General features: G+C 56.4%; 1 protein-coding gene across 15 annotated transcripts in view; it reads left to right on the top strand.

The window, feature by feature from the left end:
* Positions 1 to 21,396, top strand: part of EPS15L1 (epidermal growth factor receptor pathway substrate 15 like 1) — a 105,387-nt gene extending 83,991 nt beyond the window's left edge. For 4 of the 15 annotated variants that reach the window (XM_065917504.1, XM_065917512.1, XM_065917507.1 and 1 more), the window contains 4 exons: positions 2,290 to 2,337; positions 4,421 to 4,519; positions 15,458 to 15,663; positions 20,804 to 21,396. In XM_065917504.1, the coding sequence (XP_065773576.1) occupies positions 2,290 to 2,337; positions 4,421 to 4,519; positions 15,458 to 15,663; positions 20,804 to 20,950 (500 nt within the window). In that variant the 3' untranslated portion in view covers positions 20,951 to 21,396. Of the gene's footprint in view, positions 1 to 2,289; positions 2,338 to 4,420; positions 4,520 to 15,457; positions 15,664 to 20,803 lie in introns of those variants that run through there. The other 11 variants (XM_065917510.1, XM_065917513.1, XM_065917516.1 and 8 more) reach the window with 9 other exon arrangements.
* The last annotated feature ends 1,658 nt before the right edge of the window (positions 21,397 to 23,054 follow it).

Below are 23,054 nucleotides of genomic sequence, written 5' to 3' on the forward strand. Positions count from 1 at the left end.
GGGCCCCTCAGCGCACCAGCCCAGAGGGTCCATATTCGGAGCCAGAGGGGCTCCCCTCTGCCCGTCACGTGGCTCTGCACACCCGTGTGCCTGGCAGCGCCTCTGATCCCTCCTGCCCTCGCCGCGTCCTGTGGGCCCCTGGGCTCTGGGCTCTGTGTGGGGCTCCAGGGGGATCTTCAGAGGCCAGGGGCTAAGAATCCTCCGTGCGGTTGGCAGAGCTGCTGCGTGGCCCCTGGCTCAGCATGTAGTCGTGGCCCCTCCGACCTCCCCACCCATCCCGAGCTCTTTCCAGGTTGGCTCATGGAGGGCCCAGGGCTGGGGGCTGGCAGAAGCAGTGGCTGAAGCCACTGCACCCATCCTGCACCTCCAGATTGGTTTAGGACTTGGGGAGGGGTGGGGGATTCTTCCTTGGCTGTGATTGATGTGAGAGGAGCCAGATGGCTTGGGGCTCCCTTGCCCTCTGCTCCTGCCGCAGCATCTAGGCAGGTAGCTCCGAACAGGGGGCTTCCTGCAGCCCTTCCTTCTCCTGGTTACAGGATGTTGCTGGCTTCTCGCAGGATTTGGTTAGCTTCGTGCTGGGTACCTCTCTTGGGTGATGGCAATAGTTCAGCAGGCCAGGTTATCAGACTTAAGCAGGAAGCTGTTGCTCCCAGTGGCAGAGGGATTCACTGAAGTTTCCCAATCATTAGTCTATTCCCCCTTCATGGTCTGCTCTGGTTCCCTAGCAGAATCCCCTGTGCTGCCCCTAGACTATAGTGTCATAGAAGGACCACGTGCTCCTGCGGTCATGCCTTCTATTCATGGCCTTCCTCTCTTGGTCCTTTCTGTTGGGCTGACTCTCTCCCTCCCACCTGAGCACGCCCTGCCCCCGCAGTCAGCCCCAGGGCCTCCGCCTTGTGGCTGGGCAAGGGTGGATGCCCCCTCCACCCGCTGAGGTCACTAGTTACAGGGGGTCATCAGTTCAAGGATGGCCAGCCTTCCTATACCTGTCCCTAGAACCGCACAGAGGGGAAGCTGTTTAAAAATGCACCCTCTCCCCTACTGTCACCTGCTGGCCAGGGCTTTGTCTCAGGAGGACAGGCCCTCTGCCTGCAGTGCCCACTTTGGCCTCCTTGTGGATGGGACATGAGAGAAAGCACACCCAGTGGGCGGGGTGAATTTATGAGATTTTCTATAAACCATGCTTCAAAGGCATTCACCCTGAAACGGGGCAGGGAGTGGGGGGAGAGGGAGCAAAAACTATGAAGGAATTCCCTGTGTCTGCAAGAGGCCGCTTACACCTGAGAGGCAGTGACGACACTGGCTGGTCTCCTGATGCAATGGCGTTGGGCCTTCTCCATCAGAAAGTTGGGAGTCATGGCAAACCTGTGCACTCAGTGACACGCTGCACGCGTGCGTGCACACGCTGTCACACTGTGCTTGCATGCGCCTGCATGCACGCTGCGCACGTGAAGGTACAGGCACACATGCACACCCCCGCCCGGCAGCTCAGCTCGGCATCTGCTGGGCCTCGTGGAGGAGCTGCTCCCCTCGCTGGCCGCGGCAGGCGCCGAGCTCCGTTCTCAGGGTTTCTTGGAAACATTCATCTCAGCCTCCTCCCCTTCCCTGAACCAGCGCGGGGGTGCTTTTGAAGTCACCCTCGGCTGGCACCTCCCCTTGTGTCCCTCAGTGAGCCTCCCCACCCACCGCGGCTTCTGCTTTTAATTGCCATGGACTTGGAAAGCAGAGCCCGCTGGAGGTGCAGCTGAGCTCCCGGGGGCTGACCCCGGGGCTCAGGCTTTTCAGAGTCCTGTCCGTGTTTGGGGGAGTCTGGGCGTGTAACCCGGGGGTCTCAGGCTGCCTTTGCTCATCGTGGCTTTGGCCTGCTGCACTCCTGCTGAGCCAAGGCTGGCAAGGTGCCGGGTGCCCCGAATATCTCTTCGTATCACGACCCTCAGGGTGCAAGGTCACAACTGTTAACCCGCCAGATTCTGGCAAGACCTGCAAGACTGGACAGGCACCATGATGCCCTCTTAGCAGAACTGGAAAGGGAAGTGAGGGAGGTTCACATGAATGCCCAACGTCACGCAGCAAGGGGGGGCAGCAGGGCCAGCCCTACACCCAGTGACCCCTACCCCTGCCCAGGCCTCCCACTCCCCCAAGCCCCCTTAGACAGCTGTAATGAGAACCACGCCGTGAGCTTCGGGTGCTCTGGACAACAGTCAGCCTGTGTGCAGTGCTTAACCCGTGAGCGGCCACACCGTGCCCGCATAGAGGCCTAAATGTCTTTCATCTGATTCTCTTACCTAGAAGCAGTGGCTGAACAGGAAACCCCTGCGTTGTACACGTTGCTGGGTGGTAGGTACACGCTGTGTGGCGGGTGTTGTCAGAGCACTTGCAGTGGTGCTGTGATTTCATACTAACCTGTAACAACCTGGAGACTGCCAGCTGTGTCGATGCCCCTGCGAGGGCTGCTTGACCCAGCAGGTGTCATTGAGCAGGGTGGGTGTTGGTGGGGGGCGTGGGCTCGTCCTCTCCAGGCTGCTTCCCCGATCGAGGGGTTGGAGCCCAGCCGTGTGCACGGCCCTCCTCTCCCCCGTCTACATCACAGGGAGCAAGGCCTCTTCAATTGGAGCTGCCCGGCCGTTGTCTGCTTATTAGCAAGACAGGGCAGCGGATGAGAGTCAGAGAAAATCCTGCTTGGAATGTTTGTTATGGAAGCGTCAGGCTCAGCTCTCCTTCTCTTGGCTCCTAAAGATGGGAAGCGTCCAAGGGGCAGTCCATGGGTGGTGGTTGTTGTCTTTGTGAGAAAACAGTCAGCAGTTGGCGAGTGAGGGCATCATGGAATGTGCTTTTCTACGCTTCTTGCTGATGCAGCCCTTTGCTGCTTGGAGGGGCCATGTGGCCAGCACGTGAATGTGCTGCGTCATCACGCTCAAGGGCCCCCTGATGTGTGGGGGTGTTGGTCCTAGAAGGGTGAGCAGGGAGGGGCTGCTCCCTGCTCCCGAGGCCCGGTGGCCTTAGTGGCAGAGCTGTGACCCCCTCCTCCATGGAGGTAGGTGAGCAAACAGTGCAGCCTGCCAGGTGATCGTGGCTTTTTTTACACACACGGCGTCATACCCACACTCCAGAAACCATGAGGAAGGAGTGGGCTCACCTTTGTCACTCTGTATGGGAAATGGGTCTGATTGACCACACTCCTGCTTAAGGCTCGCCTGGAGGGGACCCAGAGATTTCTAGAGTCCTACAGGTCTTTGTGTCTGGCGTCAGCGCCGACCTGTGAGGCCAGGACAGGCAAGTCTAATGCCCCATCCCTCTGGCGTCTGGGTCCCCTGTCCTGCTAGAATTCCAAGAGGATGCTCAATCAGACTGGTTTCATGTTCTGGCTGCTTCCGTTTCCCAGAGGGACTCTGGGCAAGTGTCTTAACCTTGCTGAGCCTCAGTTTCCCCGCCTGAACTCGGGCACAGCTGTGGCCTAGCGTGTGGCCTCTCTGGTAAGTGCCTTGCACAGTTGATGAGCATCGTGATGAGCATGGTGTGTACCCACCAACCCGGCCCTGGGGTACAGGGACCAGGACTCAGGGTCCTCCTTCCCCGGGGAAAGACAGAGGCTGGGCCCGAGGCTGTCACATGCATACAGGGAGTTCTCAAGGGATCCTTTTCCCCCATGAGTTGGCAGTTTAGCAGAAATCTTTGCAGCTGAAAAAAAAATAGCGTGGGTAGTTGAACTTCAAAGAGGGCTCCAGGGTCCTCTCTGGCAAAGCTCAGCTGTCGTCACTCACGTGGGACCAGGTGGATGCTTGGGCCTGAGTTAATTCCTGGCTTTGGGGATGCCAACCTTTGTGCCCCAGAGGCTGCAGTGCTCACAGCCTGTGGGAGCTGAGTTTTGGTTGCATCTTTAAGTTTGATGAAAGATTAGTTGACATGCGATCAGCACACAGTGTCAGCCTGTGCAGTCACGGTGGGGGTCCTGCCAACCAGGAGCCACACCAGGGTGCTCTGGGAAAGAGTTCTGGCATCTGAGGCGTGTGACTGGAGCAGCCCTCGGGCTGGCCACCTGCTCTGACCCAGGCCAGAAAGTGGATGCTCGAGAACCTTTGAGAATCACCGTCTGGGACATGTGCATGGCGCTCTGGAGTTGGCACTGAGTTCTCTGAACCCAGAGGTCTTTTCTAGAAAGGTCTATCAAGGTATGCAGTAACGAGCAGGTGTCTGTTTGGGTAGAGAGACTCGGTTTCTTCTAGGCAGATGCAAAACAGACCGCTCCAGCAGCCGCCGAAACCTGTCAGTTAGAATTAGCGCTGGTACACCTCCCCCAGGTAAACAGCGGTGTGCTTTCTGCAACGGACCGGAGATCGAGATCAGTCAGAACTCACCGCCGAAGAGTTTCTAGGTAAAAGTTGTTGATTTGCAAAGGGAGAAACAGATTTTTTTTTTCAAGTGCAGGAAATGGCTGTGTGGGTGTCAGTGATTGGGCCCTCGCGCCTGCGGCGACAGATAGCGGGATCCTGTGCCCCGGGCCCCACCCTCGCCACTTCCTGTAAGTGCAGCCCCACATTGCGGTTCTTGCAGCGCCTGGGTGACACCAGCTAGCGTGCCTTCACCGCTAACCAGCCAGTCACCTTTAACCTCTCCCCAGTTTAATTATTATTACAGCTAATGACCTTTTCACCCGCAGAATAAAGCCACGCACACTCCGGTGGTGTCTTTCTGCGCTCTCCCCCTCTTCAGTATCCTTCCAACCCACACCAGACAATGGGATACTATTTAATAACTAGGGTCCTTTTTGATTCAAGTGATTCTGAAAAAAATAAATCATGATTTCTGCCCTAGAACCCAAGTCCCCTCCCACACCTGTGACTGACCCCACACGGTAACAGAACAGGGTCACAGAAGGCGGCATCTTTCTTTGGGCGTTTTTCTGGTGTCCGCCCGCCCCCAGGGCCAGCCCATTCGCCTGGCGGTCAGCCTGACCGTCCCGGGAGCTGCCACCCAGGAGCTGGTCGCAGAGGAAGCCCCAGGTCCCTCCGTGGCTCCAGCCGGGGTGTGTGCTCGGCTCTGAGAGGCCAGGCGGCATGGCGTGAAACCAGGGCGGTTACGCAGTGCCCCTGTGGATCCCGGCCCCTTGTTTATCGCGCAAGATCCACTCTGAAAATGGCTTCTCCAGTTGAGCCGTAGCGGTTAGCACCTCAGCCTTGAACTTAACTACTTGAATTCCGTTCCCACGATGATTTTAGAGAGATAATTCAGTGGGTACATGTGATAGTTCTAGAACAGGACAAACGCAGTTCACCGCCTGCTCAAATGTGGAAAAACGCGGTAGTTGCCGGCCAGCCAGGGTTGGGGTGCTCCAGGGTCGGGGAGCTCCAGGGGAATCTCAGGCACCCAGCCTGGCGGAGCCCTCCTTCCCCGTGGGCTGCCCACCACCCCCACCGCCTGTCAGGAGCGTACATGCTGGGACTGGGCAGGACACCTGACCGCACTGCTCGTGAGCCAGCTCTTGGCCAAGGGAAAAAAGTCACTTTCCTCTCAGCTTCTTAATGTGTGAAATGCCTGGACACGAATTGTTCTCTGGGGTGAATTTCTGTTTTGCAAAGTCGGCTGAGTTCGAAAATAGAAGCATTTGCCTACCTTAGCCCACGCCCACCCTCCTGCACCCAGAATCGCGTGGTGGGTTGAGTGGGAGTTGAGTGACACTGTCACCTGTTGTGTAGCGGGGTGCAAGTGCCCAGACTCGGGGGGCCTGGAGCAGAGGAGTCGGGGCTCAGCCTGCCGGGGTCTGGGGGGCGGTTATAGCAAGGCCTTGAGGTGGGGTGCAAGAGCCTGGACTCCCCGGTCTGGCGTCTGTGTGTAGGTGTGAACAGACAGCAGCTACCACCCTGGCCCCGGCGCCCCCGGCGCCCCCCTAGCCCAGGGCGGAGGCCCCGAGTACCTCCCCCAGCCCCTTGGTTCCTCCACCTACAGCAAGGTGAGGGGGGCCCAGGGAGACGTTCCCCACGAGGTGCTGGCTTTTCTGACGGGGTGAGTGTGGCCCCCCCCATCTCTTCACTCCTCGCATTCAAAGCACTGAGTCAACCCCGCCGCCACTGTCAGCTGAAAAGCAGCACATGTGTGTGTGTGAGTGGGTGGTGGGGCGCGGGGGGGCGGGTCCCCCTACTCCAGGCGCTCTCGGTGCCTTTCGTGCTGCCCCCACGCCGGGGGCCCCCGGTGGGCTCTGCACCCGCCTCTGGCGCACACGAGCGCTCTCTCACCTCTCCAGACCCACCGTGCGGCACCCTGGGGACTCTTCAGTGTGGGCACGGCGCCTCCCTGCCCGTGCCGAGGTGGCGTCCTGGCCGCACGGGCGCCGCTCCGGAGGGAGGAACCAAGGCTGGGCCGCCGCGGCCCCAGGGCTCCCCCCGCCTGGCTGTAGCTAGCATCTCCCTGTCCCCCCCCCAGGCACCCCACAAGGCCCCTCACGGGGATGTGTAAGGCCAGCACATGGCTGATTCAGCAGAGTGTTGCAGGCTCAAATCAAAAAACAAATATAATTTTTAAAAAAAGCAGAACTGTGAGACCTGCCAGGCTGTATTGTTTTTGTTGTGAAGGCTGATTTATGATTTGTAAATTCATTGATAAGTCACGTACCCCCTCCCAGTGTTTGCTACAGAACCAAAGTGGCCCTTGTCAGATTTCTTACGAATGTCTTTGGAGTCTTCTGTGGAAACCCCTTAAAAAGTGTGTTTTTTCAGTCCTAAGGGTATCTGTCCTTTGAGGACCCCAGAAGTGTGGCGACATTTTCCCCTTCTCACCTTCTTCCTCTGACGGGGTAGTGACTCCACAGCCCCTGGGCTTGCTACCTCTGACCACCCCAGGTACCTTGCAGAGGGTGAAACAAGCTCATCAGTTGTGGGGGTGCCTGGTGGATGATAGTAAATATTTGTTCAGCTTTTCTCAACTGTTCAGAACCAAACCTCATCCTGCTCCCTTCAATGCATTCAGCAAATTTGTCTTAAAATTCAGTAAATATTTTTAGTGGAAAATCTCAACGTTGTGATGGTGGGGACCTCAGATTTTATCTTGCCGGGGCTCTGCTGCTTGGCACGGCTTTGATCTGTGGGGTTTGCCTTCTCGCGTGTGCCTGAGCCAGAATGAGTGGGGCCGGAGTCTGCAGGGCTCCTGGCTGGCAAGCCGCTCGCGTGGCCCTGTGGGTCGCATCCCACCAGAGGGGGCCGGGTGTTTCTCATGTGTGTTGGTGAAAAGCGATCTTTCTCAGTAAATAAAAAGTTTCTGAGTGGTGCTGGATGAGTAAGGTGAAGCTTTGGACAGCCTGCTTTCTCTCTCCCCCCAGTTCAGCTTCTTTGCCGGGTTCAGGGCGCAGGAAGGGGGCAGCCAAGGTGACAAGGAGGGCACCTCCACAGCCTTAGCTCTCCCATAGTACGACTTTCAGAAGTCTGGCGGTTGTGTGGGTGTGCTGCGTTATGTAGGACGAGAGGCAGTTGTGTGTGTGTCCTGTGTTGTGTGGGATGAGTGACAGTTGTGGGTGTCCCGTGTTGTGTGTGTTGAGTGACAGTTGTGTGTGTCCCATGCTGTGTGGGATGAATGACAGTTGTGTGTGTCTTGTGCTGTGTGGGATGAATGGCATTTTTGGGTGTCCCGTGCTGTGTGGGATGAATGGCAGTTGTGTGTGTGTCCTGTGCTGTGTGGGATGAGTGACAGTTGTATGTGTCCCGTACTGTGTGGGATGAGTGACAGTTGTGTGTGTGTCCTGTGCTGTGTGGGATGAGTGACAGTTGTGGGTGTCCCGTGCTGTGTGGGATGAATGGCAGTTGTGTGTGTGTCCTGTGCTGTGTGGGATGAGTGACAGTTGTGTGTGTCCCGTACTGTGTGGGATGAGTGACAGTTGTGTGTGTGTCCTGTGCTGTGTGGGATGAGTGACAGTTGTGGGTGTCCCGGGCTGTGTGGGATGAATGGCAGTTGTGTGTGTGTCCTGTGCTGTGTGGGATGAGTGACAGTTGTGTGTGTCCCGTACTGTGTGGGATGAGTGACAGTTGTGTGTGTGTCCTGTGCTGTGTGGGACGAGTGACAGTTGTGGGTGTCCCGTGCTGTGTGGGACGAGTGACAGTTGTGTGTGTCCTGTGTTGTGTGGGACGAGTGACAGTTGTGGGTGTCCCATGTTGTGTGGGACGAGTGACAGTTGTGGGTGTCCCGTGCTGTGTGGGACGAGTGACAGTTGTGGGTGTCCCGTGCTGTGTGGGATGAGTGACAGTTGTGGGTGTCCCGTGCTGTGTGGAACGAGTGACAGTTGTGGGTGTCCCGTGCTGTGTGGGACGAGTGACAGTTGTGTGGGTGTCCCGTGCTGTGTGGGACGAGTGACAGTTGTGTGTGTGTCCCGTGCTGTGTGGGACGAGTGACAGTTGTGGGTGTCACGTGCTGTGTGGGACGAGTGACAGTTGTGTGTGTGTCCCGTGCTGTGTGGGATGAGTGACACTTGTGTGTGTGTCCCATGCTGTGTGGGATGAGTGACAGTTGTGTGTGTCCCGTGCTGTGTGGGACGAGTGACAGTTGTGTGTGTCCCGTGCTGTGTGGGACGAGTGACAGTTGTGTGTGTGTCCCGTGCTGTGTGGGATGAGTGACAGTTGTGTGTGTGCCCCGTGCTGTGTGGGATGTGACAGTTGTGTGTGTGTCCTGTGCTGCCACAAATGGCAGCTTGGGAACGTCCTGTGTTGTGGAGAGTAATAGCTCAGGTGGGACAGCTGTCCTGACCACAGACCTTTGTTTTTTATTTTTGTTTTTGGTTGTTTTTGTATTTATCTCTCATCTACAGAGCTGCACTTTCCAACTGCAGCCCTGAATCTTATAAATAGAACCCAGCCGCTATCTGGTCGGGATGAAAACACACATTCTGGCTCACGTCTATTTTTGATTATGTTCTATTCATCTGATTTATCAAGACCCCGCCCCCACTAGTCACCCAAACCTGTTAAACTCTCCTTCAGGGTAAAAGTTTTCAAGCAGGAGAGCCTGCCTTCCTTCAGTGTTCACATTTCTGAGTCATGGGGGGATTTGTATTCCATCGCTTTCTCCCCTCCCTGCCGACTCTCCGAGCGGAGACCTTCCCAGAGAAGCTAGGAGGGCGAGGTCGGGACGGGGCTTCGCGCCCCCCAGCGCCCCCCGGCCTGCCGCTCCCCGAGCCTGGGTGCTGGGGGCCCTCTTGGTCTCGGAAAGTTCAGAAGCAGGAGAATTAAAGACACTGCTGCCAGGGTGGGGCCGGCCACCGGGTTTTTTTTGACAGCACACACCGTGGTAAACCATCAGGTTCATATTGTTTTTGCTCAAGGCTGTCCTGTGTGCGGTTTCGGTGCACCGCTAGGGTAGCTGCTGAAACTGCTGCGGTTTCAAATAAGCCGTATTCTGTCCTGTCTTCAACCTTGGTTCCCCCACCCTGGTAATGAAGCCTCCGCTGAGTGCTGGGGAGTCACTGGGGGGCTCAGCAGCAGCTTCCAGCCCCGGGCTGGGGGAGGGTCTTTATCTGATTGTCTACAGTCACATCCTCCTGTCCACTCATGCCTCCCTGTCCTGGGCAGATGTCTAGGAATGGCAGGCCAGGTGTCATCCTGGTTATTAGTTTTATACCAAAATTTAAGGGGGGAAAAAAAAAAAGATTTGTGTTCTCTTCTCTGAAACACCCCCCAGACAAGCCTCTTTCCTTCACTCTTGGTGCCCGGAGCCACAGAAAGGCGTAAAAGTGGGCAGCAGTTCTGCCCAGGGGCACGGAGGCAGACTGAGTTACCCTGTCACGTTTAATATGAGCACCACTTCAGAAAAAAACAATTAAGGACTTAGCAGAAGTGGTTACATAAAAGCAGGAACCAGCCCCAGAATGTATGAAAAGTGTAGCTGCTAAAAATAAACGGGGGCTCAGAGTGGGAAGTGTTGTGGACCAAGGGCAGTCAGGGCAAGGGTGTCTTTTGTGAAAGGCTTCTCTGCTCGGGAGCGTCGTGTCAGGCCGAAGCTGGGAGGCCACCAGTTTTGCACGTGTCAGGTCCGATAATTCAGCCTCGATGCCCGAGCATAAAAACAGATAACCGAGAAAAAACCGTTTCCCCTCCGCCACCACCACTCCAAAACAGGAGCAGTTGATGTGCCCTGGTTTCGTATTAACACAGTCATGATTTCTAAATAACAACGGTTTCGGCAGCCGAGCAAAACCAGGCCCCGGGCCGTTCTTGGGTGTGAGTGCCTCCTTTCAAGATCTCCCCGATCATCTCCGTGCTTGTTAGAAACCTCAGCTTGACATTCTTGCCGGCTGGATTCTTAACTGCCCCCCACCCCCAGCCCCTGGCCCCAAAGTGATTTAAAAAAAAAGAAAAGCCCTAAATCAGGGGAGGAAGCTCTTCTTAATTAAAAAAAAAAAAAAAAAAAAAAAGGCGGCACAGAAGTGGGTGATGGTGTATTTGAAGATGTGCACTGCTGTGGTCACTCTCAGGGCCTGGCTGGGGTCAGTCGACCCCATTAGGCGTGCGTGGACATTTGCCGTGCTGGATGGTACAGGGGGTCTGCCTGGTGGAGGTATCTGTGGGAGGGAGACCGCTGTGGCTGGGCTGCAGGGACCGTGCCTGCCGAGGCCAGCATGCCCGTGCCTTAGAAGGCCACCCCCCTGGGCACCCTGGCAGAGTCTCATGCACTGGCTCGGTTGGCAGGTGAGGCCCCGTCCCTCGGGGCCCGGGGAAGGCTGCAGGTGTCCCAGGGGCCCCCGGCACAGGGTTCGCTCAGGATCCTGTCTGTATTCACAATCAGTCTTTGATGACGCCACCCCTTGGGGTTTGGAAAGCAAGGCGACGTCTGCGTCAGGGTGTATCCTGCCGGGGGGGTTCTTCTCTAGGGGGGCACGCCTGGGCTGTGGCACTGCTCCACCGTGGCAGGGGGAGGTTGCATGGAGGGTTTGAGGGAGCCTGACAGGTGGGGGGCCAGTGCAGAGAACTGGCAGTTCAAGCAGAGGCCACCCCTGCATGGGGGCTGCACACACCCACCCAGCCGCACTGCGTGGTGGGCATCTGAGCAACTCTGCAGGCAGGGTTCTCAGTTTCTTTGCGGAGCTCATGGCGGGGTGGAGCTGTCCTTACCTCTGGGTATTGGAGCTACGCCAGCCTGGCGTTGGCAGACTAGTAAAAGGTGATTTACAAAAGCAGACAGCCCCCTCAGGGGCCGACCCCAGCTCTGGTGGCGATGGCTTGCGGACGCTCTTTTATCCCGCCCAAGTATCCTAGGGCCACCATACCGCAGCCTGGGCAGCTGAGACGGCCGAAATGGACCATCCACAGCTGTGGAGGCTGGGAGTCTGAGATCAGGGTGTGGTCCGGGCTGGTTTCTCCTGAGGCTGCTCTGGTTGGCTTGTAGACGGCGCCCACCCTCGTGCCTTCCCACGGTCTCCCCTCTGTGAATTTGTGTCCTGCTGTCCTCTTTTCTCCCAAGATCACCAGTCCTGTTGGATTAGGGCCCACTCAGAGGACCTCACTCTAACTTGATTACCTCTGCAAATATCCCATGTGCAAAGACAGCCACAGCCTGAGGTACCGGGGGAGAGGACCTGAGCATAATGAATTGGGGGTGCCGGACCAGTTCATCCCATCACAACCCCATTTCATGGAAATGGAAGCTGAGGCTGGAGGGGGTGGTTGCCATGTTCCTCCCCGTCTTCCAGGGGTCCACAGCCCACTCCCTGCCCAGGGCTGGGCCAGGAGGGCTGAACACAGGCCTAGGGAGATGGTGGGTCTCAGGCACTTAAGGCAGAGGGACTGTGTGGAGAGAAGCCCTGGCCTGGGGTCCTGGGGGAGCGAGGTATGGCTTGGGACGAGATGGGGAAGGGTTTTGTGGGGGCTTTCCGAGCTCGCCACGGTGGAGCTTGCATGTTAGAAAGCTCTGTCAGCAGAGCGGTCCGTGAAGCCGGGACACAGCTGTGGGCAGCCAAGCACTCTGCCTTCTGGAGCTTGTGTTTTCTTAGGCAAGAGAGAAAATACACGGCGAGTGACCTAAAGACAGCACGACGAGGGCTGCAGCGGTGTCTGAGCCAGAAGTGGGGAGGGTGGCCTCTGCGTGCTCGGCACCCACGTAGGGAGGGGCGCTCCTGCCTGGGGAGCAGTGAGCGCAGGGCACTGCACTGGGCCGGGGCGGGATGGCCGGGGCTGGGGTGGGTGCTCCCAAAGCCCTGGGGAGAGCTCGGCAGGGTCGGCGCAGCACTGAGTTAAAAGGCCGCCTCACTGAGCGCGGCGGGCCCGCGGGGCTGAAAGCTGAGAGAGTGGGCTGTCCAGGGACTGTGGCAGGCGCGGTTCCCGGGGACCCAGGAGAGGCGAGGACCACTTGCCTTGGGGGTGGCGCCACTGTGGGGACCCGAGCTCCCGGGGCTCACGCCCACCCTCCTCCTTGCTCAGGGACCCCCGTGATCTGCCTGGCTTCCCGTTCAGTCACTGCTCCCGGCTGCACAACCTGGAGTTGACGCGCTATGGGGCGGGCTGCCTGCTCGCCTCCGAAGAGGGGCTCTCCTCTGCCTGCAGTGCCAGCCCAGGGGGCCCACGCTCAGCCATCAGCTCATCCCTTGGGCCAGGGAGTAGGCTGCTGTGGAAGGAAGATGAGCTTGGGGGAGGTGGCTCTTCAGGCCGGCACCCAGATCAGGTCTCCCTGTGGTCTGAAGCCCACGGGGCTGAGGTCTGGGAGGGAGAGCAAAGCCATCAGCCAGGAGGCCAGCTCAGGGGGGAGCCGCCCGAAGTCTGTGGTTCTGTCACAAATAGGAGAGGAGGGGCCAGAAGGAGAGAACCCGGTCTGTACAGAAGGTGCTGTGTGGGCACAGCCCCCAGGACTTCACTTGAATGAGCCAGCTGCTCTGGGGAAGAGGGGACCTCGTTCCCACCGCCCTGCACAGTGGACTTGGCCCGCCCTTCTGGGGAAGTGTCCCTGCTCCAGCAGGTGGGGCCCATCCTGGGGTGTCAGCAGAGAGAAGTTCGCCTGGCCCACTGAGCCTCGTGGTTGACTCTGACCTGACTTGTGGCCACCACCGGGAAACTCCTACAGCCTCCCCAAGCCGGCAGCCTTCCCTCTCCCCTCCCTTCTAAGTCAGGGTGTCTCCTGTCAGAGCCTGGGGCAGGTACTAGGAAGGTCAGGCCGCAGTGGGCACGCCTCCCGACCCACAGCCCCACCTCCAGAAAGTGTGTGAAAGTGTGAGTCGCTCAGTCGTGTCCAACTCTTTGCAACCCCACGGACTGTTGGAGCCCTCCAGACTCCTCTGTCCAGGGGATTCTCCAGGCAGGAGTACTGGAGTGGGCTGCCATTTCCTTCTGCAGGGGATCTTCCCAATCCAGGGATCGAACCGGGTCCCCTGCCTTGTAGGCAGTTTGTTTACCGTCTGAGCCAGCAGGGAACGTCTCCTATAAATAGACACACGTGGGCGAGGCTGTGCTGTCTATGACAGTTAGAGCCTGGGAAGGTCAGAGGTCAGCACGGGGGCCCCATGAGGCCACGGGCACAGGCACAGTCCTCTGATGCAGCCTCAGGAGGTGACGGAGAGCCGGGTGCAGAGCTGCCTGTGTCTCAAGAGCCCTGTGCGAGCCTCGGAAAGTCAAGACTCTCAGCATTTCCTTACACATGCAGACAGAAACCAGCGGCTGCTCTCGGGGGCGGGCGTGGCTCGGGGCCTCTGCGTCCCAGCCACACTACTGGCATCCCCGCCCACCCAGAAGTCCCAGCTCAGGTGGGAGGGGGCGTGGGGATTTTCACCGCCGCTTCTGGTGGGCTCCACCCCGTCTCTTCTCTGTGGGCTCTCCTGGGGGCAGAACCACACTTCTGGTGACTCGAGGTTCGGAAATGAACTGACCGAGTCGGGGCGGCCTTTGTACCTTAGGGCCGCCCAGCTGCTGGGTCAAGTGACAAGTAAAAAAACTCATGTATCCAGAGGGGCCTGAGGTCAGGTTGTCACAGGCCCCGCGTGTGCCGAGCCCTGCTTGTGCCCACAGTAGGGCATCAGTCACGGGCTCTGACCCCTGACCCTTTGTGCCCACTTCCCAGACAGAAGCAGGCCAGCTGGGCCTGAGGCACTGGGCCTGGTCTGGGTCTCAGAACTCAAGGGGACAGGCAGAAGTCCTCAGGGACCCCTGGGGACCCTCAGAAATGTGGCCCTAGGAAGCAGCGTCAGAGAGCGTGGTCTTGGAGCTGGGCATGGAGACGGATGTGCGGGCAGGTGCCGTGGCAGAGGCCAGCAGGGTGGGAAAGCAGGTGCCCTCTGCTGAGGCGCCGCAGACAGGGCAGGCGTGACTCAGGGCCAGGGCCTGCCTCTGGACGTGCAGCTGGTGTCCAGGGTTCTGTATGGAGTGTGGCCCTAGGCTTTTGGCTTCTCGCACATTAGTTTTAGAATTGCAAGACCAAAACACGGGCAACTCAGTTAACAGATCAGAATCATGTTAAGTATGCCCTAGCCTGGGCTTGGACACAGAGCTGCCGAATTGACTGTCTCACCCCCTGGGTACGTTAGTAAAGCTGTTGGGCAAATGAATGGTATCAGGCAGGAACCTGGCCTCCAAACCCAGCAGATCCTGCAGGCTCATCCTGTGGCCCCCCCCCCCCCCCCTTGCCAAACTCCCGGAGAGGAGTCTGGTGGCTCATGGATGGTTCTGACATGTCGGCAGGACTTGCCGGGAGAAGCCCCTCGTCCTTGGGCCACACCCCCCAAGTGTAGCCTCACAGCCTCATTTCCCACCCATTCTAAACACCTGTCTCCCGTGTCCTCATGGAGAGCTGCCTTGCTGGGACCTGGGCCTCCCAGAGCCGCCCTCTCAGCAAGAGCCCACAAAATCCCAAAGCCTGCCCCTTGGAGCCAAAGGGACAGACCCAGGAGACGGAAATGAATTTCAACCCAGGACGAATTTAAACTCAGGATGGCCGAGTGGGTTTGTCTGGTTAGCTGCATAGAGATCCTCACCACTAACATGGCTAACTCCACATCACGTTGTGAAACTAATTCCCCATCCTTCCTGTTTGTTTAGTTGCAAGTAATCCTCCACCCTTTTTTTTTAATTGTTGGGTTCTTACAGTGCTCTTTTTCTGCTCGACTATGACTTTGTAAAAATTCAGTGTGATCGTGAATGTGTTGCCCTGCTAAAATGAATCACTTTGAAACACGCCTGCATGTGAGCTTTCTAAAGATGATGTAAATTTTAGCTGTGGTGGATGGGGAGGGGAGAAGGGTCATCTGAAGTGGTTTTCTAGGACCGCCCACAAAACCATTAAGCCTCCGGGATAAAGGGAGAGGAAAGCGGAGACCCGCGCCGATTCCCCCGGAGTCCGTCCCACAAACCACATTCCAGCTCTTTCCAAGGGAAGGATAGAGCTTCCCAGGGAGCTGGCGCCCGGCTCCTCAGTCAGGACCCTTGTTCTGTCCCTGGTCAGTAACTTGAATTTCTTCTTCTTTTTTTTTTTTTTCTCCTTTTTTTTTCTCTCCTAAATTTTCTAGGTAAAAGTACACCCGTAAGCCAGCTTGGTTCTGCAGACTTTACCGAACCCCCTGATCCATTCCAGCCACTTGGGGCCGACAGCAGTGACCCGTTCCAAAATAAAAAGGGGTTTGGGGACCCGTTTAGTGGAAAAGATCCATTTGCTCCCTCCTCTTCAGCTAAACCTTCTAAAGCCTCCTCTTTGGGCTTTGCAGACTTCACCTCTGTAAGTTGAGTTCTCCGCCTTCCATGCCATCCCTTCCTCCCCCCTGCTCCGCTTGCAACTTCCTTGGGGTTATCATTATTATTATTATTATTTGTCTCTTTCAAATGGCAAACCTCCTCCTGGCCCCAAGTCTCCCGGAACCTCATGCCATCACCTGTGTTATTTATTCTGTGCTGCTGCTTGCTGTAAGAAAAAAATGGTTTCTCAATAAAAGAGAAAAAGAGCACTGGTTTGGATACTCTGTGATGAGGATGCACTTTCCTTCCGGCAGGACGGCCCAGAATGCCTGTTTCTTTATCTTTCGTGGTAGACTCTCTGTAGTAGTTCTGTTGCCCAGAGACTTTTGTGTTCGTTCATTTTTTTAGGAGGAGGGGGAAGCCACCACGTCAAACACTTCTGAAGTACGAAAACAAGATCGCTAAAGTTACACCTGGGTGCTGCTGTCCTAAAAAAGTCTCTGTGCGAGAGTTCTCACGGTCCCAGTTTAGGGCAGCAAGGATCCAGGCAGGTCACACCAAGGGAAAGCAGTTTGATTTGTTTTAAAAAAACTTTTTATCAGCTATGGAGAAAACTGAAGTGCAACCTAGAACAGCCGCTCTGAAGCCCCTTCCTTGTGCAGGGAGAAAGAAAAAAAAAAACAAAACCAAAACTCAGAAAGCCGTTTAGCAGAGTGAAATGTCTTTTCAGAAGCTAACCCGGGGATTTTGAAAGCCTGGCTCTGTGTCTCGGTTTGAAAAAAAGATTCCAGGCTGTAAAAGACTTTCATGTTAGTGTACTTTCAGCACCCTCATGAGTACCCAAAGGTCTTGTTCTCAGAGCTTCAGACGTTGTCTTCCCAGAAACAGTTTCCCTGTCTGTTGCGCTCCTAATGTTGTTTTTAAGAAGGCTTTCTTCGCTCGGTTTGACAGAGTACCTTGTTTCCTCGTTAGGTGTGAGGTGTATTGTTTATAGATGCTTCATCTCCTAGAATGTCTGTCTTAAAGCAAGCACCGCCGTTCCTGTGCCCAGCGCACGCCTGATTCATGTCAGATCCAGCTCATGCACAGCTAGGCTGTGGCTTATTGAAATCGCCCAAGATGCTGACACGTTCCTGGCTCTTGGCAACCTGTAAATATTTTACAACTGCAGTTGGCCTGGTTTTGTTGACAGCCAGTGCACACTGGATATATACAAATGGTGATATTGTTAAATAAAAGCCAGAAACAAAACCCGCTTTATCTACAGTTTCTTGAATAGCACTGCTTCTATTTTTTGGTTAAAAAAAAAAAAAGAAACACTGATGGAAAAAAACTGAGCTATTCACGTGTGACTCGGGTACTGTGTTTAGGGTAGGGGGGAAGGGTAAGTGGATTTTGAACAGCAGTTTGAAGAAATGATTGTTCTCTCTCTGAAATACACAGTTTTATTTCTTACAGTTCCCTCCTGCCCCCAATGGCTGGTTTTTGGAACACTTTTTTTTTTTTAACCCCCCAAATTTCAAATTATCATTTAGTTCATCATTTCTGGGCATTTCAGCACAGTTGTTAACTTCCTATTTTAAAACACCCGCGGGGTTGAGTCACCCTCAGTTCCAGGCGAGGAATTGGGTTCTGCCAGTTTTCTGGTGGTATAGAAACCGCCTGCAATACAGGAGACCTGGGTTTGATCCCTGGGTTGGGAAGATCCCCTGGAGGAGGGCATGGCAACCCACTCCAGTATTCTTGCCTGGAGAATCCCATGGACAGAGGAGCCTGGCGGGCTACAGTCCCTGGGGTCTCAAAGATTCGGACACGACTGATAGACTTGCACTCAGTCTGCAGCCCTGCTGTCTTATGTTTAAAATCACCTTTCCCACTTCAGACACCCCAGTCTTCCCAGGGGGAAATCAGCTGACTGGGAGGTTCAGCCCCTTGCAATGTGGGGAAGTGGGGGAAGGCAGGACACCTAGCTGATTCGTGTTGTCCCCTCAGTCACACAGAACTGCCCCACCTCTGGGGAGTGTCTTTCATGTTCCTGGCGTCCAGGGACTTGGTCCATTGCCTGATGGTGTCTTTGTTCACTGGACCTGAGGGATAGGTGCCAACTCAAAGAAGGCCAAAGCTGGTTCCTCGAGTCTGTGTACTTCAGCTTCCTGGGGGAGACTCAGAGTGCCCAGCAACCTGGCAATGTGACTCTTAAGATCAGATGTTCTAAGCATGCCGGCAGGACGTGTTGTGAACCCATGCTGAAGCAGCCTGGTCCGCGTTGGCGGTCAGAGAAGCCAGTGTCACGCGAGTACCCAGTCCCGCTCCCCCGCCCCCTTGGCGCCCCAGCGCTGCCTCTCTGGAACCCTCGGATTTACAGACCCCGAGTCTCCATCAATGGGTTTCTTGTGCTTGTAGCGGCTAACAGGAAACCTCTCTGGTGTTTCTTTTAAAAGGAGCCTTTTCTGTCTCAGGCAAATGTGTTTTATTAGGAAGTCGTATTTCTAGGTGAGCCAAACAGCGCTTTCTTTCGGAAGTCCGCATTAAGAGCAAATATCGGATGGGATAAGTTGCGCTTTGCCTCGTCAGACGAGTTGGATGTGTTTTCAACAGCAGGATGACCGAGCTAACGGGAAGCGGCGAGAAGTGTCCCCACGCGTGGTGACAGCAGGCGGGGCGCACACGTTGTCCATCCCCGTGGAGGAATGGTGCTGTTACTTCACGTGCGGAGGGCTCTGACCCTCAGATTTCCACGGAGAGGCCGCCAAAATCAACCCACCCAGAGTCTATCGGGCCCGCTGTGTGAGGTGTCTCAAGGGGGCGGAGTGCTCACGACCTGTCGGGTCGCCTCGGCCCCTCGCCGTCATGAATGAAGTAAGAACCGGAGCTGGCCATTCGCCGAGCAGCCCTGTGCGCGCAGGTGTTCCAGAGTCGGGCAGGCACGTGACGCACCTGACGCATCCGGGTCGAGGACCAGGGCGTGGCCTGGGCGCGGGCCGCCGCCAGGGCCGAGAGGGGATGCGCTGCTCATTCTAGACGCGGAGGGAGCCACAGAGAAGCCGCTGCCTTGATTCTGCCTCCGACCGCGTGCCCGCTGTGAGTCTGCATCCTGGAGCCTAAGCTCGCCTCCAACGAGTCCTCCCCGAAGCCATCTAGAACTTTCCCGTCGGCACGTTTGCTTTGAACTCACAGACTCCTGGAGCAGGAGGTTGCCGGGCTGAGCAGGCCCCACCGAGGTGCTGGCCTGCTTCTCGTTGGCCCTCCGCTGCCCGCCTGCTCCTCCAGGCTGGCGAGGGCGAGGTCCCCTGTCCGCCCAGCTGCCTGTCCCCTCCCACCACTGTCAGTGGCACCGTGGAGTCGTTCCCATCTGCATTTGTTGTTCTTTCCTTGTTTTCCTACTGAAGAGGTGTTGGAAAATTCCCCAAAGGTGGGGAGGGGAGGGCAGTTATCTGTGGCTAGTGGTGGAAATACGAGGGGCGGGGACTGGCTTTCAAGAGTTCAATCTGGAGACCCATCTGATCCCTGAGTGTTTTTCTGGGCCATTTCTCTAAGAAACCAGGACTTGACCTTTGTGCCCGGAGGGCGGCTCCTCTTCACACTGACCCTCATCTGCCCCTGCCTGACTCCCCAGACAGGTGGAGGGAGGCCTTCTGGGCTGTCCCATCTCCTCCCCCTCCTCGGGGCCACACCTGGCTCCTAACCAGGCTCCCCCAGGCCAGCCCTCCCCTGCCCAGTCCCCGTTGTCTGGCCCCATCACCCCAAGACTAGTGAAACATTGACAAACGGTCATGAAACATTGACAAACGGCCAGTCCCATTGCCCCACTTTGCTTGTCCCTGGAGTGTCCTTGAGAAAATCTTAGCTCCTTTCTGGGGCACATGGGTTCACTGTCCCAGATCCTTGGGGTTCAGCTGACTTCTCCACATAGAGGAGAGATGCCGACCCAGGCAGGCTAGGGGCCCAAACGGGCTGCAGCTCTGCTGGGGGTCAGCGATGCCGGAGGCACCCCACCTGGAGACAGAGCACAGTGACTAGGGGGCCTCTGGGGCTGGGGACTCCCGCCAGGGGGAGAGCGTGTGACGTCTGCCTTTCCTTTACATAGAGCTCTAAGTCCATCGCTTGAATGGTTTGAAATCACCCATCTCTGGAGAAGGAAGTGGCAACCCACTCCAATAATTCTTGCCTGGAGAATCCCATGGACAGAGGAGCCTGGCAGGCTACATTCCCTGGGGTCGCAGGAGTTGGACACAACTTAGCGACTAAACCATCATCTTGGGATCAAAACGGTTTCTTCCTTTGTTTAAAAAAAATTTTTTAAAAGTTGCACCTTTTGGAAAAGGACCCCTACCCCCACCGCCCCCGCCCACCACCAAGAATGAAAAACTCCTGGACCAAATGACCGTGTGATTGCCAAGGGCTCCTGTGAATGTTCAAGTACAAAGTGGCTCTTAGCATCTCCCAGAGCCTCTGGGACTGTGGCTGAGACAGAGCTACCGCATCTCGGGACCCTGTCATCTCGTTTGGCCTCAAGGCCCCTGAACACGTTGGAGACTCGGAGATCTATTTGAGTGTGAAGTCTCCAGCCCCAGCGCCTCTCGCCCAGGCATCATGGCCTGTCATGGAGGCCCAGGCTCTGTGGGTTCAGCGTCCCATCTCCTTGGGGTTCAGCTGACTCTGCTCCCCAGCTACTTCAAGATGACCGTGCCATCCCCCAACAGGAGGCCCAGTAGAGCTTCTCTGTCTCCGCCCCCCACCCCCTGTGAAGCCTCCTCCAGGCCGGAGGGGGGGTGGGGGGGGTGTCCCCGGAAGTCTCTCAATGTCCCTAATCTGATCCCTGGCCTCTGCCTGCTTCAGCTCCCAGCAGGGATGGGGCATCTGGTTTCTCTCTGAGGTGGAGGTGGAGGTTAAGGTCAGACTCAGCCCCATGTGTCTCAGTGCATGTAACCACCTTCCAGACTGGGGGTCAGGACTGGGGCATGTGCGTCCTCTCTGCATCACCAACCAAGAGGCGGCTTCTGGCTTTTCCTGGTTTTCACCCCCCGCACATCAGGCACCCCTCCCAACACATCCCAGCCTGGCGTTTCCCCACACCCGCGATCCCCCCACGGCAGACCTCCACATCCTCTCTGCCCCAGCCAGCTGGCAGGCAGGCACCATTTCAGGGACCGTGTAACCCACCCTCCGTTTTTCCTTTGCAGTTTGGCAATGAGGAGCAGCAGCTGGCATGGGCCAAGCGGGAGAGCGAGAAGGCGGAGCAGGAGAGGCTGGCGCGGCTGCGGCGGCAGGAGCAGGAAGACCTGGAGCTGGCCATTGCACTCAGCAAGGCCGACATGCCCGCTGCCTAGGTGCGGCCCCACTGTCAAGTGCCCGGAGGCAGGATGGACAGGGGTCGGGCATGCGGCAGGAGAGGACGTGGTAATCCCTACATATACACACACACTCGCTCTTGGTGGTCCCCGAGTCACAGCCACTGTTACGTCAAGGACTTGCTGGTCAGAGAGCCCTGGGCACTGGATGCCTCACCCAGGAAGAGGAGACACCCCAGCAGAGGGAGGCCCGAGGAGAGGCCAAGGACCCACCTGTTCGCTGTGACACCCCCGCCTCCCTCCTGGAACTGACAGGCAGAGCACGGGGCGAGCAGAGGAAGCGCCTGTCTCCTTACCCTCACCCGCTGCTCACACCCGGGCACATCCAGCCGATGCCTCCCTGACTCCCCTACCAGACAGACACCCCGGTGATGTATGCATTCATTGTATAAAAATTAAGTTTGAATGATTAATATAAAATATTTTAATACAAAACAGAAGAATCCTTTTTTTTTTCCCCACTTACCTGTTGTTTTCCTTGCATGAAGGTCCACACATGATGGACTGCAGGAGTTCCCTGCAGTCCAGGGATTAAGACTCCATGCTGCCTCTGCAGAGGCCTGGGTTCAATCCCTGGTCGAGGACCTAAGGTCCCGAATACTGAAGGGGGAAAAAAAATTTCTAAGTGTTTGAGCAGAGGCCACAGAAAAAAGCCAGTTTGGGAAGTTTTCAGAGGTTGCCCTGTAGCTCCGATTGCAGAGTGCTTCTGAAATGGTCGGCGGTGACCTCCCTGCCCTGTAACCAGGGCAGGTGGCCCTCAGTCACCATGCTGCCGTTTGAACTGAGATTCCCACCGTACAGTTCACTGGAGCCAGTCTGTGCGAGGGGCAAGGCCGGCGGGGCGGGCCTCCTCAGCAGGCACCCATATTCAGAATCGGCACACAGGGAGAGACTTCCACCAGCATGCAGTCCCCAGAAACCCCTAGAACCTTCCAGAAGCATGGACATCACTGTTGAGATGACATCCGGAGTAGCTGAGGCTGTCACACGTTTGCTTTCTGCTGGGCCTCTTATGTCCCCAGGGAGACAAGACGGCCCAGGCCGACCGACATCTCTCAGGTGAAGATGGTCCAAACGCATGCCTCTGAGCAGCCTGAGCACAGAGAAATGGAGTAGAGAAGCCCTGACCTTAAAACTAGGCAGGAAGGGGGTGAGACACCCTTTCCAGGACCAACGTGGCCCAGAGTGTTGCACGTCAGAAGTAGCCTTTACTGGAAATGGCAGGGCACACACAGGCTGAGCCCCTCTGCTACCTAGAAGCCCTTCTCTATCTCTCCCTCTTTTTGTTTTTCCGCAAAGCTCACAACTTGCAGGATCTTAGATCCCCAACAAGGGATTGAACCCACACCCTCAGCAGTGAAAGCGTGGAGTCCTCACCACAGGACCCCCAGGGAATTCCCATAAAAGCCCTTTCTTGAGAAGTTCCTTTTCAGAACGTGTTCTGGGTCTCTAGGCTCCAGTCCCTGTCTTCTCCCCTTCTTTCCTCAGCTTGGGCAGCTGTTGACAACCCCCTTCCTACCCCAGATGCTTTAGCCTAACCAGGGAATCGTTCTGAGAGAGGCATCTGTTTGCTTGTTTTTGTACTTTAGGAAACTTAATTTTTTAGACCAGTTTTAGATGTGCAGAAAAATCACAAAGAGGAGAGGAAGAGTTCCCATAAGCACCTCATGACTTCCTTTCTTTTTAACATCTTACCTCAGGCTGGTATGTTTGTTATATAAAGGAACCCAGTATTGGGACATGATTATTAATTAAAGTCTGCACCTGATTCATGGGGCTTCCTAAGTGGCACTAGTATAAAGAATTGGCCTGCCAATCCAGGAGACACCAAAGATGCGGGTTTGATCCATGGGTCGGGAAGATCCCTGGAGGAGGGCATGGCAGCCCACTCCAGTATTCGTGCCTGGGAAATGCCATGGCCTGGGGAGCCTGGTGGGCTACAGTCCATGGGGTCGCAAAGAGCTGGGCACACACACCTGGCTCATATGTCAGTTTTGCACCCTGATGCCCCTTTTCTATCCCAATATTTCACATGACATATGGTCGTCGTGTCTCCCTAGGTGCCTCTGGCCTGAGATAGTTG

This window comes from Muntiacus reevesi, chromosome 1 (genome assembly GCF_963930625.1).
Source record: "Muntiacus reevesi chromosome 1, mMunRee1.1, whole genome shotgun sequence".
Lineage (NCBI taxonomy): Eukaryota > Metazoa > Chordata > Mammalia > Artiodactyla > Cervidae > Muntiacus > Muntiacus reevesi.